This window comes from Pagrus pagrus, assembly GCF_965226575.1.
Source record: "Pagrus pagrus genome assembly, chromosome: 8".
In the NCBI taxonomy this organism is placed as follows: domain Eukaryota; kingdom Metazoa; phylum Chordata; class Actinopteri; order Spariformes; family Sparidae; genus Pagrus; species Pagrus pagrus.
Window position 1 is genome coordinate 16,592,779 of NC_140192.1, and position 16,413 is coordinate 16,609,191.

General features: G+C 38.9%; 1 protein-coding gene across 1 annotated transcript in view; it reads right to left on the bottom strand.

Annotated features, from left to right (window-relative positions):
- The window catches only part of LOC311261890 (protein unc-13 homolog B-like), a gene marked incomplete at its 3' end in the record, with an annotated part of 83,642 nt that overhangs the window by 66,702 nt on the left and 527 nt on the right, over positions 1–16,413 (bottom strand). The window contains exon 2 of the mRNA XM_084360903.1: positions 9,178–9,277. Coding sequence (XP_084217029.1) covers positions 9,178–9,182 — 5 coding nt within the window. The 5' untranslated portion in view covers positions 9,183–9,277. The remainder of the gene's footprint in view (positions 1–9,177; positions 9,278–16,413) is intronic.

Here is a 16,413-nt window from a genome sequence, read left to right on the forward strand (position 1 = left end):
TCCAACTCTCTGACTCACCAACCAGATGTGTGTGTGTGTGTGTGTGTGTGTGTGTGTGTGTGTGTGTGTGTGTGTGTGTGTGCGTGTGCGTGTGTGTGTGCGAGATCTTGAAGCTCTACGTCTGACTCTGGCATATGCCCTCCATCAAAGCCCATCCATTATTGAGGGAATGGTTTGTGTTGTAACAGGGAATAAAATGGTGTATTTTTATCACTCAGAAACCACAAGCAGACAAACACGTGCGCGCACACTAACACACAGCCATCTTCCGACGGAGAGACAGAAATTGGAAAAAAATGAAAGAAAGAGGTAATAAGACGAGAGGAAAATAAAGCGTGTGCGGTCACGCTGAGCACCAGGCTTGATGGAAATTATGGACTGAGAGAGGGGGACTGGAGGCACTCAATGTAACAACAGGTGAGAGTTACTGTGGCTTTTTACACTTTCCTGTGAGGAGAGCTTTACACAGCAGGAACACTGCTCTCTCACCTCAGGACTCTATTCATAACATTACCAAATTTTTGCTCAAATTCACTCTTTAACAACATGGTTCATTCATATTTTCTGCTTCTGAACACACTTTTAAAGGAAGAAAACTGAATATTTTCACTTAATTTATTTCTGTCTTGCAGAATTGATTACTGAGGTAATTACTGATTGCTGTCTGTCACTATCTTGCTAAGAGTAGTGCAAGACTAGTTTTATGTTTTGTTTTGTTCTGTTTTGTTTTGTTCGATTATTCACTGACCAAATGTTTTGTTTCCTGCTGGGAGAAGACACTGGTCACCACGAAAGGATTCTGATAACATTCAAAAGGAAAACAAGGTGAAAAAAAGAAGAAATGGTTAAACTAAATTGTTTTGTTTTTTTATTTAATATTTCGTGAAAGTAACATTTGTCATCTCTACAATATAGTTGCAGCACGGATAGACATATTTGGATGAAAGTATTGTGAAATTTGATTTTGTACTCCAGTCCTAGCATTTATGAAGCGCTATGAGGAGTAATACAGGTATATGATATTATTTTAAGGCCATATTAATGCAATTCAAATTGCTATGTTGCTGATGTTTCATTGGAAATTGATGTACATCAAGTGATGCTTCTTTAAAAACAGATGTCAGGGGAAAATATCCTCTCTGGGAGGAGAACTGACAGCATAAATAAGAGTGAGGGAAGAGGCTTTGATCAGGCAGCAGTGAATCATTCTTGTCATTGTAACTCGATCAAGTCATTGGCCAAAGACTAACAGAGGTTGATGTGGAGGAACGAGACAAAGGTCACCATTTTTTGAAACTTAGATACAGCTTAATTGACAGAGAACTTGATGGAAAGAGCAGACTGAGACCTGAATCACCAGTGAAGCTGTGAGACAGAAAGACAACACCCAAAAAGTGATGAAAGAGGCACATTCAATTTATATTCTTCAATAAATATAGTGACAGATACCTTAAAAAACTCATGAAAAAACAATGAATTATATTCTTGCTTATTTTCATATCCAGACTAGGCCAGTGAAGACATCTTAAGATTATGAGTGGCTGGTGACAGAAAGCCTGTGACCCGATGCTGTAAATCAGGTCAAAAGATTAAGAACTTCAGTAGCATGTCAGGACGGTGAGCAACACACAAACAGAAACAGCTTGAGAAAGACTGAGACAGCAGACAAGGCTAGATATAAGGCCTCACGCTAGCCTTGTGAGTCAAGCCTGTGGTAAGCATACGACTGAGACAGACTGAATCCAAGGATGAATGAGCAGAGCACGTGAGGCCTAGTGACCCTGAGTCTACACCCAGGGATCAACATTCAACTGCTTATCTCCTTATCCCACTCGCTAACCAACCAACCAATCAGCCGTCACACACACAGACACACACACGCAGGCAGCTGTCCAGTGACCACCGATGTATGAAACCATGAGATTTGATAAAGACTAAACATGAAAATGAGACACAAGAGGATAAGTCGATACATAATGCAGAGTGACAAAAATGTGGCATGATCTGATTTCCAAGAAGGCGGCTCAAGACCTCATAAAAAAAAGATAACATTTTGTTCGTGGACAATTTGAGCCTATTAGCTGTTGTATTTTTATCGATTAACCTGCCCATTATTGTGACGATTAAAAGGGACATTATGTAGCTTTGGAGAAGAAATTCAAACACAGAATTTTAATATTTACAATATTAAATTATAATTAAATTAAATTAAATATTAAATTTAAAGATTAAATATTTATCTTGTCCATAACTGAATAAACAAGCTGTTCTCAGAGGGAAATAAGCTCCCCAGAACACTGTTTGAAGCTAGAAAGGTGGCAGGGTCCGCCACATATAACAAAGTAAAACAGTGTTTTTTTTGTTGTCCTTCAAGGTCAGTTTGTTTATTCAGTTTATTCAGTCATGAAAACAAACAGAGTTTGTTTATTTAATTTTTTTGGCATTAAAGTAGAATTTCTTCCCCAAAACCACACACTGCACCTTTAATTGTTAGGCCATAAAATGTCATAAAATTGTAAAAAGAAATTTCCCAGAGCCCAAAGTAATGTCTTTATGTGCTTCTCTATCCGACCAAGAATCTTAAACGAGAAGAAACGAAAAGAGTCTTCATTTATTATCATAACTGACAAAAGAAAAGCAGCAAATCTGTATATTTAAGAAGTTGGAACCAGCACATGCCTGACATTTTTGCTTAAAAAAAAATTACTGGAACGATTGATGAATTATTAAAACAGTTGGCGATTAAACGAAAGCTGCCAAAGTGAAAGTTTGACACTTGCAACACAAATCATACAGCCCCATCATCCCATCATTAAACGCCTATTAATGGCAGCCCATAAAATGTCAGAAAAAGTATTTGTGGAACGGTACCAGGGATGAACAGAGTGTCGTGCCTCTGGAGTGTCGATGTGAGTTGCAGCTTGGAAATAGGACAAAGATGCCTGTAGTGCAGGGTTTATATAAAAACAATGGGTGGAGGAATTTCAGCAGGTCGAGCTGGTGGCCTAGGGGTTAATGCACCAGCCGTGAACTGCTACATCCCTGTTCTCATCCTGCTTAAAACGCCTGTTGCATTTAATTCCCCATCTCTCTCTCTTTCTCTCTCTCTCTCCTCATTTCCTGTCATATTTCTACTGTGACTGTTGAGTAAAGGCATAAACTAACAAAAAAATGTCAATTCCTGTCAATTCCAAATGACATGAATGGCTTTAATTCAAACCCCATTACAATTCATCTAACAGCAATCTCCCCAATGCATTTCTGTTGACTACAGGCTCCAGCTTGCAGAAAATAACTCTTAGTTTGAGCCTCTCCAGTCTTTGTCATTTCATCGTCACAGAAAAAGTAAAAGGTTATTTTGTGCCATTCAATACATTTTATTTAAAACAAATGTCTTCAAACAGAAAGCATTTTCATTAAGTGAAAATGTATTCACCTTGGAGGGTTTTAATCAAAAGTGTTGCAAGCAAATGTTGAAACTTTTCCTCACTTGCAGCCAGTGAGAAAAAGTAGTAATCCAGCATTAAGTATGTTCGTGTGTGTGTGTGTGTGTGTTTAAGAGAGTCTTGTTCGTCTACTTAATGAGGATAATTAATTTAATTTGTGGAGTATAATTTTGGGGCAGATGCTTTGCAGGTAGCCCAGTCGGCAGAATAAAATGTTGGCACTTACAGTTACTGCAAACAGCTGCTGTGTTCACATTTACACGTCATAGGCTGCGTACTTTATTGACATTTGAACAATGTCTGTCACATTTTTATGATCTGACTGTCTAATCTGCAGGCCGAGGGGATGGAGGAGGAGTTACATATGAGAAGGCTTCAAAGTCGGTGGTCACAGTTCAAGACTGCGTTTCAACATTTGTAAGTGTGAAACCACTGAATATTTTTAAGGAGACCTCAGGACAACTTCCAGACGAGATGTGGGGACAAAAAAACTGATATTTTTGACATGAGTTTGGGACATCTCCTCCCACAATTGTTGCAACAAGACTTGATGTTTATAACTAAACCACCGGACAGCTCCTGCCGTGTTTGTGTCGACCAAAACAGGCCACTTAAGACAGAACACGATCTTTTCCTTTTTGTACCTACACCCTAACCAGACCACAGGCACAGCATTGTCACAACATAAAAATGTAAAGTTGCAATATAAAGAAATGAAAAGATGTGATATACCCATGGAAAAACTTACATTGCAGATATTTAATGTGCTAATTACATTGTGGCAAGTGAGCCAAGGTGAACAAAACCCTTGAAGAAGCATTAAATGTGCAAAAAGAAGCACTAATTAATAAGATAAGGTAATGGCCTTTGCCAGTTTGTCAGGTTCAGTTAAATACTGTCAGATTTGGTTCAGCCACAGTGTCAAATCATGTGGGATGAAACAAATTGATGGGAAAGACTCCAACAATCACCAGCTGCAGGTATTGTCCACCACACTTCATGGTAACAATTATCAACGTGATCAACAATGAGTGTAAATGACACACTTACTGAGTAGTGATGAGCTGGGCTTGTATAGTACCCCGGGTCTGGTAATTTAGTTGGAAACAATAGTGTGGTAAATTAGCATTAAATTAGGGGTTTACTTTAGTTAACATGAGGCATGCAGACTTCTTTCAGACAATTCTTTGTTCTCAGCACCAAGTCAGATATTGCAGCTTTTACAAAATATGAGATTCAAACCAGATTTCTACTTGTTGATCTAACTAACTGGTAAATAGAAGAAATTTCTTATCCAGTAAATGGTTTCAGCATGCTAACCTGATGCTAACTGGGTTGCCCTGGTGGCCTGTATAGGGCTTTAAGGTGCTGACCAAGTATTATACTCCACTATAAGAAGGCATTTTTATAAAAATAGGTGTTGGACTGACCAACTGAATATTCCCATCCCACGATGCTAACGTGGCTAAGAAACACATTTTACAAAAGTGAGACTAGAAGTCAAGTGTTTCATAACCTAAAACAGGTAAACGTCAGTTGACAGATATTTTGTTTTTATTAAAGTCATATACCTTTCTTCAGTGGACAAGAACCCGTCGAGGTGTGGGAAGTAAGTGTAATAGTTTGAGACAAGAACATGTTTCCTGGCTGTACCTACTTTGTCTAGATGAACCAACTATCCATCAGAAACGTCACCTTTACTTTCATTTACCTACAAATGTACTTCATGTTGAGAGGAGGCACTTCAACGCAGTGTGTGTTAAACCATCAAGCCTAAATGGACGGCTTGCAGCTGGAACAATCATGATTATAGAAAGGTTAACAGCCAGCTGCTAACAGCGAGAGAGGCCGAGGGAGTGCTTTCAGCCAGACAGAGACCGAGAGGACCTCTGAGTGCAGCCTCTGTTGCTATTTTCTACTTTCTTCATATTTTTGGGCAGGAGCGTAAGAGGGTAGCAGGATGGATGAGTACGAGCCAGACTCAGTCCAAACTCATCTCTGACTTGGACTGAAAATGAAAACCAAATTTCACTCTCCATCCAGCTTTGTCGGTCTCCTGCTCCCTCTTTAATCTGCGGTATGTCCACCCAGGCCAGAATGGAAGCGTGTCAAAGAACAGCTGATAATCCGACAACCAGGAAACTTCTACCTGACCGACATATATATATATATATAGAGCATGATACATGAAAGGATTTTCACACACGCGCATATGTACAGTAAAGTGAAACTAATCACACTCAAATAGGCTTAGAGCACTGACATACTCCCCTAGTTCATGAATGCACCACAGGCTACTGAAAACAGGAAGAATTTAAGGAAACATGCAGCTTAAGTCACCAGCTAATGGCTACTATATGAATCTTCATCTCTGATGGACTCCAACCTTCATCCACTTGCTCTGTTATTGGTTGCGACTGGTTTAGTTGATTTCAAGAGGGGAATTTAAAGACTCTGAGTGGACATCTCACAGGGCCTCAGTGCCTTCACCACCCAGCTGTGAAAAGGTTGCCTCCCTGCAGTTTGCAAACAACGCAACTGTCCTGTTTGCATCACTCAGAATAATGAGTGAAAGCACTATGTAGGTTATTTGCTCTTTTTTTAAGAGAAGAAAATTGACAAGAGATAAATTCTGGTTTCTGCTTCTTTTTAGTCCATCTCTAGTGTTGTCGGTATCCTGCGTCACTACCTTATCTTTCAGTGTGTATACAGTTCAGGTGTGAAGAGGCCATAAAACTCTCTGTAGAGGGGTTATGGTTTCCATCAAATCACCATTAATTGAGGGTTCAGCCTCATAGGCCTCGATTCTAAGGTAACAGTCCATTTTGAGAATGCTGCTAATGGAAAATAGTGACTCTTAATACACTTATTCTGAATGTACTTTCTATTAGCACAGCAGGGGATTCTTCTTTAACATTACTCAGTACTGTGCATTCATTCACATTCTCCCTCCATTCATTCATTTTCCAAATGAGACTCAAAAGTGCTTTGATGTCAAAAAGATTTTGTAATGACTCATCTTGGTTATGTCTATTTTTCGGATGTGATTTATGACTGCATAACATACAAAAATAAGATAAGTACATGTGATTATACTATGATCCGGTGTTTTCAAACGAGTAGCGTTTTCATCAATTAGCAGCTAATCATAACTTAATAAGCCATGTACAGTAAAGTTATGCATTCATGCTAAAAGATACCACATGAGCAAATGAGCACATATGATGCATATAATTTGGTTTATTTCTCTATTTTTCTCCACGTCATTCGGCCAGAATGCCTATTGTTTCACTTCCTTTGTCATTTGTGTAAAACACTAAATAAAAACACTTTTCAGCACAATCTGAGCACACACTTGAGCTGGCCCCTGTGACAAACATGTTTGTCTCACTCCTCTTGTTGAGACCTTTCATTCTGGGAGCCAAACTCAGTTGCAGTTCCCTCTCGAGACCTCCAGCAGCGCTTCCACGCAGCACGCCGCTGCCGCCCCCCCATCGAGTCCGACTCCTGCTAATGAGACTTAGGTGCTAATTAGCCGTTTAGCATATGAAGCCATGGGGTTTCCTTTGTATGTAATCACTGATGTTTTTCAGTATGGTCAGATTAGTAGTATTTTAATTGAGTTGAACTCATATTGTAAATAGAATCATCTTCTCATTGTGAAAGAAGAACAATCATGCATTTCTATTTCTTTTAACAGCGTAGACATGTGTGATGTTATTTATTCTTTGTCTGAAGCAGTGAAAGCGAAAATATCAGTCTGAGTGGATCTGATAGAGGATAGGGTAATAGCAGAGATTATGATAAGCGTGGAGGGGAAGAGAGGGGAGGAGAGGGAGGAGAGTCTTATGTAATCATGTGGACGTACAGTCAGCCTATCCAATCCCTCTAATCATGTCTAGGGGGATCAGTCTGCAGGAAGATCTGTGTGCGTTGTACAATACAATGAATAACTGATGTGTGTTTGTGCATATGTGTGTGTGTGTGTGTGTGTGTGTGTGTGTGTTTGTGTGTGTGTGTGTCTGAGACAGACAGACAGACAGAGACGGGGAGAGATAATTGTGTATGCCTTGTTCCTACTTGTGTTTTATAGGCCGCTTAAATGCAAAACTGTTTTGTAAAGACGCCTCTCATGTTGTAGACACACATGATTTCCAGCGACCTTATCAGTCTTAATCATGAAGTGGAATTATAATTAATAGGCGCCAACATCCTTAACTTCAACGCACATCATAGCATCGCGATGGAAAAGGGGTGAAAATTAGCGTGTCCACCCAGGTGCCATGTTTCACTGGTGATTGTAGCTGAAGCCGATAAACCACAGTGACTACTGCAGTGTCATTTGACCCAGAAATGGATGCTGATTGCAGCCTTCCCCATCGAAGGCTAAACCAGATGTTAGTGGGTGTTGGTGGGAACCCGTCCAGTGTGATCCTGGTTCACCTCTTTGTATCACATAGCCATTACATTGACTTCATTTCAACATGTAGTTAGGCTGCTTCCCACTAAAATGAAGTCACTTAAATGCTATTGAAACAACAATTATATTTACTGAAGATCAGTCAAATTTAGCTCCAGTTTTAACCTAGATGTCTGGTCCTCTAGAAACCACATAGAAAAATGTACCACTCCATTAGCTGAAAATAAAGCAAAGCCTCGTTTTTGTAAACATTTTTGCTTTGGAGGACAGAACAAAAATACAGGAGCTGTTCAGAAAACATGTTGTAAAAAAAGGTGGGATTATTGTAATTGCCCCATCTGAGCCTAGCCGCCTAACATTAGACATGTCAGCCAGTCATAGTGCTTTCTCTTATCCAGCTTATTATATGTTGCTCCACCAACGCCATCCCTACAAACATGTCAGCCAAAATAGGTCATCATGGGTGCGGATAACAGGAGCAGCACTACTTCCACAAGCACAAAAGTGAAGTGGGATTTTTACATCAGCTACATCTGTACTTCTTCTCCCCCGTTGAATCAGACAGGGCTGGACAATTCATTAGATTTATCACTGACTCATCCACTTATCTGAGCTGGGCATGTAATTTCACTTTCCATCCATCCTACCTGCTCCAACCACAAATTCCCATTTAGTAGCCTGTGCAAGCCGGCCAGACTGGAGTCCCACAGGCGGCTGACGCTCCCTTTCAATTTCAGTGAGGCCTATTAAAGCCAGCTAGCAAGTCAGCTAGCAGTGGATACCTGGCCTGTATTCATCTAAGGGCTGACACACACTCCGAAGCTTCAATTTCTCACTGCATTTGTCTTAATATGTCCCAAGGGGTTGGTGCCGAACATGCTGTTGCTGCTAATAAAAGTGACACTGGGCCAAAAAGTAAGAAGGAAGTGGGAGAAACTGGAAACCAAGGCAAGTGGTCGAACCTGTAACTTTCCTCAGCTATTTTCAGTAGTACATATACTCAAAGAAGAAAGCTTAATGAAAACTGCCTTACCGCACCATACTTTTCAAATTTTAAACCTACAGAAGAACAAATGATCCTTCAGTAGAAGAAGGCAAAACCTTAACATCACTCCACGTATGAGTTGTCTACGTACCAGATATATATACAGTAAGTTTGTGCTGTATGCTGATATTGTTAAAGGTTGATTTTATCTATGACATCTTTACTTATACTCAAGTGTGACTTCTGTGCACTTTATACAACACTGCATGTGATAGATGAATGTTCATACAGTGAGTAATAAGTACAAACAGCTGCAGGATACTCACAACATGAAGTCTTGTTCCCAACATGGCTGGTCTCCACGGACTGTGATGGTGGTGCTCTTCACATTTTGCACCTTTAGTGTTACATAGGCGTTGAACTTGTCTGGAAAAGAAAAGTGAAAAAGCCGTATGAATGTTTGGGTTAATGCCTTATGGAGCATCTTAATGAATAGTTTATTTTATTGGAAGAAAATTATGTAATTTCTGTCACGTATTTATATGTTTAAGATGTTATCTTGTAGCGTATTGTAAAATAGTCACATGTGACCAAACAAACCTAATTTTTTCTTTTGTGCTGTCCTGTTTATACCATATCGAGGCCCCAGTGACCTATCTCAGTTATTGATTGCACTACAGATGAAAACTTAAATTCCCTCTCTGCACAACAATATGGACGAAAACCATTTATTTTGGATTAGTGAAGCATCTCTAGAGCTCATGAGAAGATAGAGGGGAGATGACAAAAGATAAAAATCCCTACCATGGGGAGAAATCATTTTTATTACCCACGAAGGAGAAACAACATTCAACACACAATGTTAACTAAGAAACACACACACAGTCAGATGGACAGAAGATTTAATGCAGAATTTAATAATATACGCTAATATAAAGGAGATAAAGACATTATCCTCAACCCGGCAGCAGGATATGAACACAAAATAAAGAGCTTATGCTAATTTTAGTCTGTGCAATGAATAATGCTTTGTCCTTTAAATCACCAACCAGTGCAAAGTCAAAAATCATGTGGACAGCATATCTGTGCAAAACCGTCAGAAAGTATTGATGAAGTGCAAGGAGGATTCAAGGCCATCAAGATTCAAGCTATAATTCAGTGTTAAAAATAATAATGAGGTCTTTGCCAGTACAGCATCAACAAACATACAGACCTGTCTTCAAAAGCACCACAATGATTCTGATTTGAGGAACGTTTAATGTCTCACTATAAAACCTGAAAAAGCTTGTCTAACTCAAATAGAGTTGTTGAAATTGATAATGTCAAAAAAAAATTTGTCAAAAAGTGAGAGTTAATTTTATAGGTTAATGAATCATTCTTCTTTAAGTTCTTTTATTTTTTACCAATATCAGTTCAAGATAACTGGAACATTTGTATTACTTTTATATTAATTATTATTTAATTACCACTGTTGTTGAGACATGACCCGACGAGGTTTAAGAAAGGTGCGAAAAATTGCAACAGAGAGACAACGTTTACATACAACTGGCGAAAGACATTAGACTAAAAAAAGTACAAATGGTACCCTGTCTTACGTTCATATAGCGTTAATTTGTTTTTTTACCAAAAAGGTTAAGAAACATGTTCAATCTAAATACATACTGCAGAGAACACATCCCTTCTCATATTTTGTAATGTCCATCTGCCCATCTGCAATGAGTCAGTCAACATTTTGCAATTTTTCTGATACATTTATTAAGAACATTTCCTCATTTTGTTGATAAAAAAAAATCATCTATGCAGTGTAAAGTTTCTTGATATTCTATTTGCTTTGGCAGTTAAGTCATAAAATGCTAAAGAGGAAGTCCAAATGCCAAAAGACTTTCAAGTTCAACAACAAAAGTAAAAAACAATGAATGAGACAGATATATTTATCTATAAAAACGTGTAAGTACATGTTTCCTTGAGAAGGAAATGTGCAGTGATTCATGTAGCTATTTTTTCAGCCATTGAAATGATGAAATGACTTCATTTTGTTTATTTCTGTGTTCTGAAACAAATATTGTATAAGAAAAATTACATTATCATGATTATGAACATTTCGTAATAAGTAAAGACCCAGCACAAATATAAAGTTGTAAAATTCCCTTTTCAACTTATGAATCCTCCACATTTGGTCATCCGACATAAAACTGGGAGGGCGATGACAGAAATGAAGAGAAATTAACAACTGCACCTTAAATAACTCCACTGTGCCTTTTAACAATGCTCATTTGCAAAGTGTCACTGTTATCAGTGGAAGTGCTGAAGGAGGAACATTTTGTACCAAGAAAAAGTCACTTCAGAGACTCATTTTCTCATCACACTCTGATGGCTGTACAGAGAACTATATGACCCTTTTTCTTCTTTTCTACGACGCTTGTCCATTGTCAGCATTGAGCCAAGCTTTATATATTCACATTCAGTCATATTAAAGCTACACGTGGTTGATCTACAGAGATCAACTGGCGCAGAGATAATCATCCACTGCTTTTCATGGACGTTTGTCTGATCTTTCTGGCTGAGACTATTAATAAAGTTTCATAATGTGAGCATTGTGAAGCACGTTGATGTTCATGGATTTAATTCACACTTGCAACGATGTAGCCTGCATCAGATCAGAAAATACTCATACTGAAAGGTTACAAATTAGCGTATGTATTATATCACTTAATTTGAAGGACTTGTGGAAATAAAGTCAACATTTTACCCACCACACCTGCAATTTCAAGGCGTACATGCTGTACGTTTCCCTTGAAAGCAACATTATCTAACTATTTACGTTTTAACAACAGCTATGTAACTTCAGTGAGAGGCTAGGATGACAGTGCATATCGCTTTAAAGCACTACATCACACACAGCACCAACTATCACTGATTTTGGTGAAACTGGATCGTATTTCATGCAGAGAGTGTCCTTTTGTTTTCCCTCGGATGTCTTTGTGCTGCTCTGTCTCAACTCTCTGCGATTTACGGAGATTCTTGAAAGCTGCTGCCTACCATAGCTGCAAGTTAGCTCTGCTAGCTTACTCTGCTGGGGAGTGTATGTATTTAAGCCGCCATCACAGCAGCTATTGGACCGCCAGCATGTTTTAAAACAACCAGAACCGGGCTCAGCGGCCTCTACGGACATCATGACCAAGAGGAAGAGACCGTAGACACTGATGGAGAAAACTATGAAGAAAAAAATAGGTCCAGTGAGAGTCGAGAGACTTGCTTTTAGTCATTGGCGACAGCTTCGCTTAATGAAATGCTGCACAACAGACACCAAGCAGTGGTAAGTTGTTGGTTAGTAAGTAGCATTAGCCAGGTTGCTAAGTTATATGACTTGTGTTGTTGCACGTTGTGTGATGTTTGACTGTTTTAGCTTCTGATCTTAAGGCAAATCAGCCCATTACAACAGAGGTTTAGCCGTTAGCATGTTATAGCCAGACGTTATTGTCTCACGTAACGTTTGCCTAGCCTTGCCTGAGCACACGTTTACATCGAGACATAAGTTTTCAGGACACAACATTGTTATGATGTGCTGAGTTTTGTCTAAAGCTAGCATGTAACGTTACATTATATCTGATAACAGAAACCTGGGATTTGAATTTACGATAGTTGTGCTGCACTTTTAAATGGTGGAGGCCAAATTGCAGAACATAATAATAATGTTGCTACAAAGGAATAGTTTTTTTTACTAAATATATAAGAATAAGTAAATAATGTTCAAATTAAATGACTGACAGATTGGTGATTGTCACGGTTTATTAAAAATGCCTTCAGTTGTTTTGACATATCTTATATATGTATATATATATATATATATATATATATATATATATATATATATATATATAGGTGCAAAACTGGCATCAGGCAGACAATATGAGAACTCACCCACCATATGAGGACAAACAGCTGGTTGCCACAACAAGGGACTTTTAAATTTCAATTTCAGGTTGCAAAGTTGAGGTTTAGGGAATGGGCATGGAAGTGGTTATGGGTAAGGTTACATAAAGTCTCTAAGGAGTTAATGACGTCAGCGATGTGTTCCTAAGAGGCAAAAAGAGGTGTGTGTGTGTGTCCTGCTGTCAAACTCGGAGTGATCAGCATAATCAGCATCAACTGAGGACCACCTAATCCCTGCTTGATTACCTGCCTCAAGTAGCCCACTTTTCACACGGACAGAGAGCCTAATGTACACGAGAATGAAGGATCTTATGCAGCGTCGGTGTGTGTTTTTGTGTGTCCTGTTACATCTCTTCGTTCTCAATCTCACAAGCACTTTGTTCTGAAGAGGGCCAGTGCAGCTGAGGGCAGTGTCATTGGATTTGGGGTGAAGACGAGGTGAGAGACGTGATCGTTCGGCCGCATAAATGAATACATTACAGCCAGGGTTTGGTTCCAGGACCCAGTTTCTAATTTGGATATGGTTCCAAGTTGTAAGATACCTGGATTCATTAAGCTGTGAGTCTTAATGAAGCTATAATGAAACCCCCGAACAAACTCACATCCTCTTTATCAGCAAAATACAGGCTGCAAAAAAATCAGGAAGTTATGTAGCTTAACAACCAATATGTGATGTATTTGTTGAAGCTTAAAAGGTGCACTATGTCGTTTTGGGGAACACATTTTAATCAGAAGAGAAAGATATTAACTGTATAAACAAACTGACATTAAAGGACAACACACTTTCAAAATGTTTTACTTTGTTTATATGTGGCGGACCCTGCCACCTTTCTAGCTTCAAACAGTGTTCTGGGACTTTATTTTCCTCTGAGAACAGCAGAGTTTGTATTATTACCTCATTAATATTATAAACATGCAGATTCTGACTTTGAATTTCATCTCCAAAACTACATAGTGCCCCTTTAACTTTAGTTCTTGAAATGTTAATGAATTTAAATACACACTTAAATACAAACTATTGATAATTTAAAAAGTTTAACAGATTTGATAGGGTTTTATTATTTATTTAATCTAACCTAAACCCAAAACATGGCCATCTACACTTCTCTGTAAATTAAAGTCATGTTTTTTTTCATGCGTGAAATTCACGGCTGTAGCTAAAAGCAGTGATTCAGAGTTGTTTCGAGGGTGTTTATCTCATGATGGTTACACAAAGAGATGTATGAATTGAAAGCAGGGCATTACCAGGAAAGACCTTGTGCACTCAATCAGGTTTCCTTGCAAGAATAAAGGTTAACATAGTAATCACACTAGCCAAACGGATCCTTTGCGTACATTTGATCTTGTGTTTGTTAAACGCATTGTTGCACACAGACGTGTTTCTTATATGTATCCAATTTCCTTCTCGAAATCCCCCTGGAGCTCTTTGTTGATTACCTCTTCCTGCTGTAGCAAAGAGAGCAGGGCAGCGTTGAGCGAGGATGCCCCCTGCATTTCCTAATCCTTATTTATGCAGGAGGGGTTGATGAAGCACTTGACCTGCTTCATATTCAAACACCAACACACATTCACACACCTGGGAGCTACAGTCCTGCGTTGTGGCCTACAGCTCTACTGGATGGACGACACAACTGAAGAGCATGTCCTGTCTTTCAGGAGAATCAGGAAGTCAGTAAGTCTAAAAGTTAATTTTGAAAACATAAACATCGATCTCCCAGTCTGCCCCTGTCATGTCACTTTTACTCCATTGACATGTCGTGTGTGAGACACATGAGAAAAACATCAGATCCTAATCCAATATCATACAGTATAAAACATACTTAAACGGCTAGATCCATATTTTTATTTGGATCCACATCAAATTGTTCCCACTCATAGATACCAGTCACCTAAATAAACCTGATTTTTTTTATCACAATGCATGCATTAGTCCCTGAGAAATTAAAAATGCTGAAAAACACCCCATCTAACAATGTTGAAGAAAATTAGAAAAAAAAACCTGGATCCGTCTCTTTATCCTGATCTGCACCAAAATGTCATGGGCTCTATTCTGGGCCAAGACTCATCCTTCATCCAAGTTTTGTGGAAATTTGTTCAGTAGTTTTTGTGTAATCCTGGTCACAAACCAACCAACACGCAAACGGACATGGGTGAAAACATACACTCCTTGACAGATATTAGTATATTGCACTTAGCCATATTACGATTTCAATAATATTTGTATTAATTGTGCATCCCTAAATAATATGCAACATGAAGAGTTCCCAGATAGAACGAGGCTCCAAGAAAGGTTTGGATGCAATATTTTTAATTATAATTTAACAAAACAATAATTTGGGGAGATATTGCAGAGACTTAGATGAGAAGACCATGTACAATAATTATGAAGCTACCATCAACAGCTGGTTATCTTAGCTTAGCATAGCAGAAATGCTGGAAATAAGAGTAAACAACTATACTGTCTTTGTCCAAAGGTAATAAAATCTACATTACTGGACCACTAAAGCTAAATAATTATCATCTTAGATTTTTTACATGTTATATTGTTTCAGAAACAACATTTTACAGATTTTTCTTTTCTGTGCATCAGGAATAAATATGAGCAATTCTGATTTTGCCACACCATGTCCACCACTGCGAACAGATTCATGTTATCCAAGCATGTCAGGGTAGTGCTGCTTCTGTTTATTTCTTCTTCTGCCTTTTTTTGGTCTTAATATTTCCAATCGATACACGTACTATGTATCTAAGTGTTAATCAAGGTTTAGAAATTTTATCCTGAAAATGAGAAACATGAAAATGTCAAGTGTAAATGTAGCCTATGTCTCTGAGACATGGGGTGAAAGGGCTAATCTGGAATAATCCATCATTCACTTAAGGGGGTTGCCAGGTCTGTGATTAAGGGGACGAGGGGACTGGCAGGGTGCAGACAGCCCCATTTACTGCCTGGGCTAACAGTGGTCAGGAAAATTTAGGAAAACACAACCGATGGACAGGCCAGGAAAGAAAGCAAAAACAAACAAAGAACACAAAAAGAATACAAATTTAGCTTACATCTAAATGTGGTCTTCCTTCACTAGGGTTGTCTTGAAAGAATGACACTCAGCAGACCTCCGTAAATACACACACACACACACACACACGCACACACAAACATTCATACGTTCCTCCAGTAAGCAGCAACTAGCTGTGGTGGGGGCGACATATCCCAGCATGCAGCGGGACCCTCTTGGGGGAGCAGTCGGCGTCATTTATAATTAAGTGGTGATGACTTATGAAAATAAATAAGTTATATTCAGTTACACACGGACGTGCGCGGCGCGTCCAGGAGCGATGACATTTACTAGGCTGTCTACAGTAATGAATACTCTATTATGGGATGGGATGGAGGAGGCTGGAGAGTGAGGGAGACAAGTGGAAAGGGCGAGCGGTGCAGAGCTTTTGGTAGATGAAGGGAGCTGAAGGAGATATTAAACTGAGACTAATTCCTATTGTCTTGCAAGTGCAAACAAACAGAGAGCTCTGTTTTTATTTCAGCAGCATGTTTTTTTCAACATCAACAGCCCTTTTCCCACAATCTCTGAGTCAGCCCCCCAAGCTCACTGATTTGGTTTTACACCACAATTAAT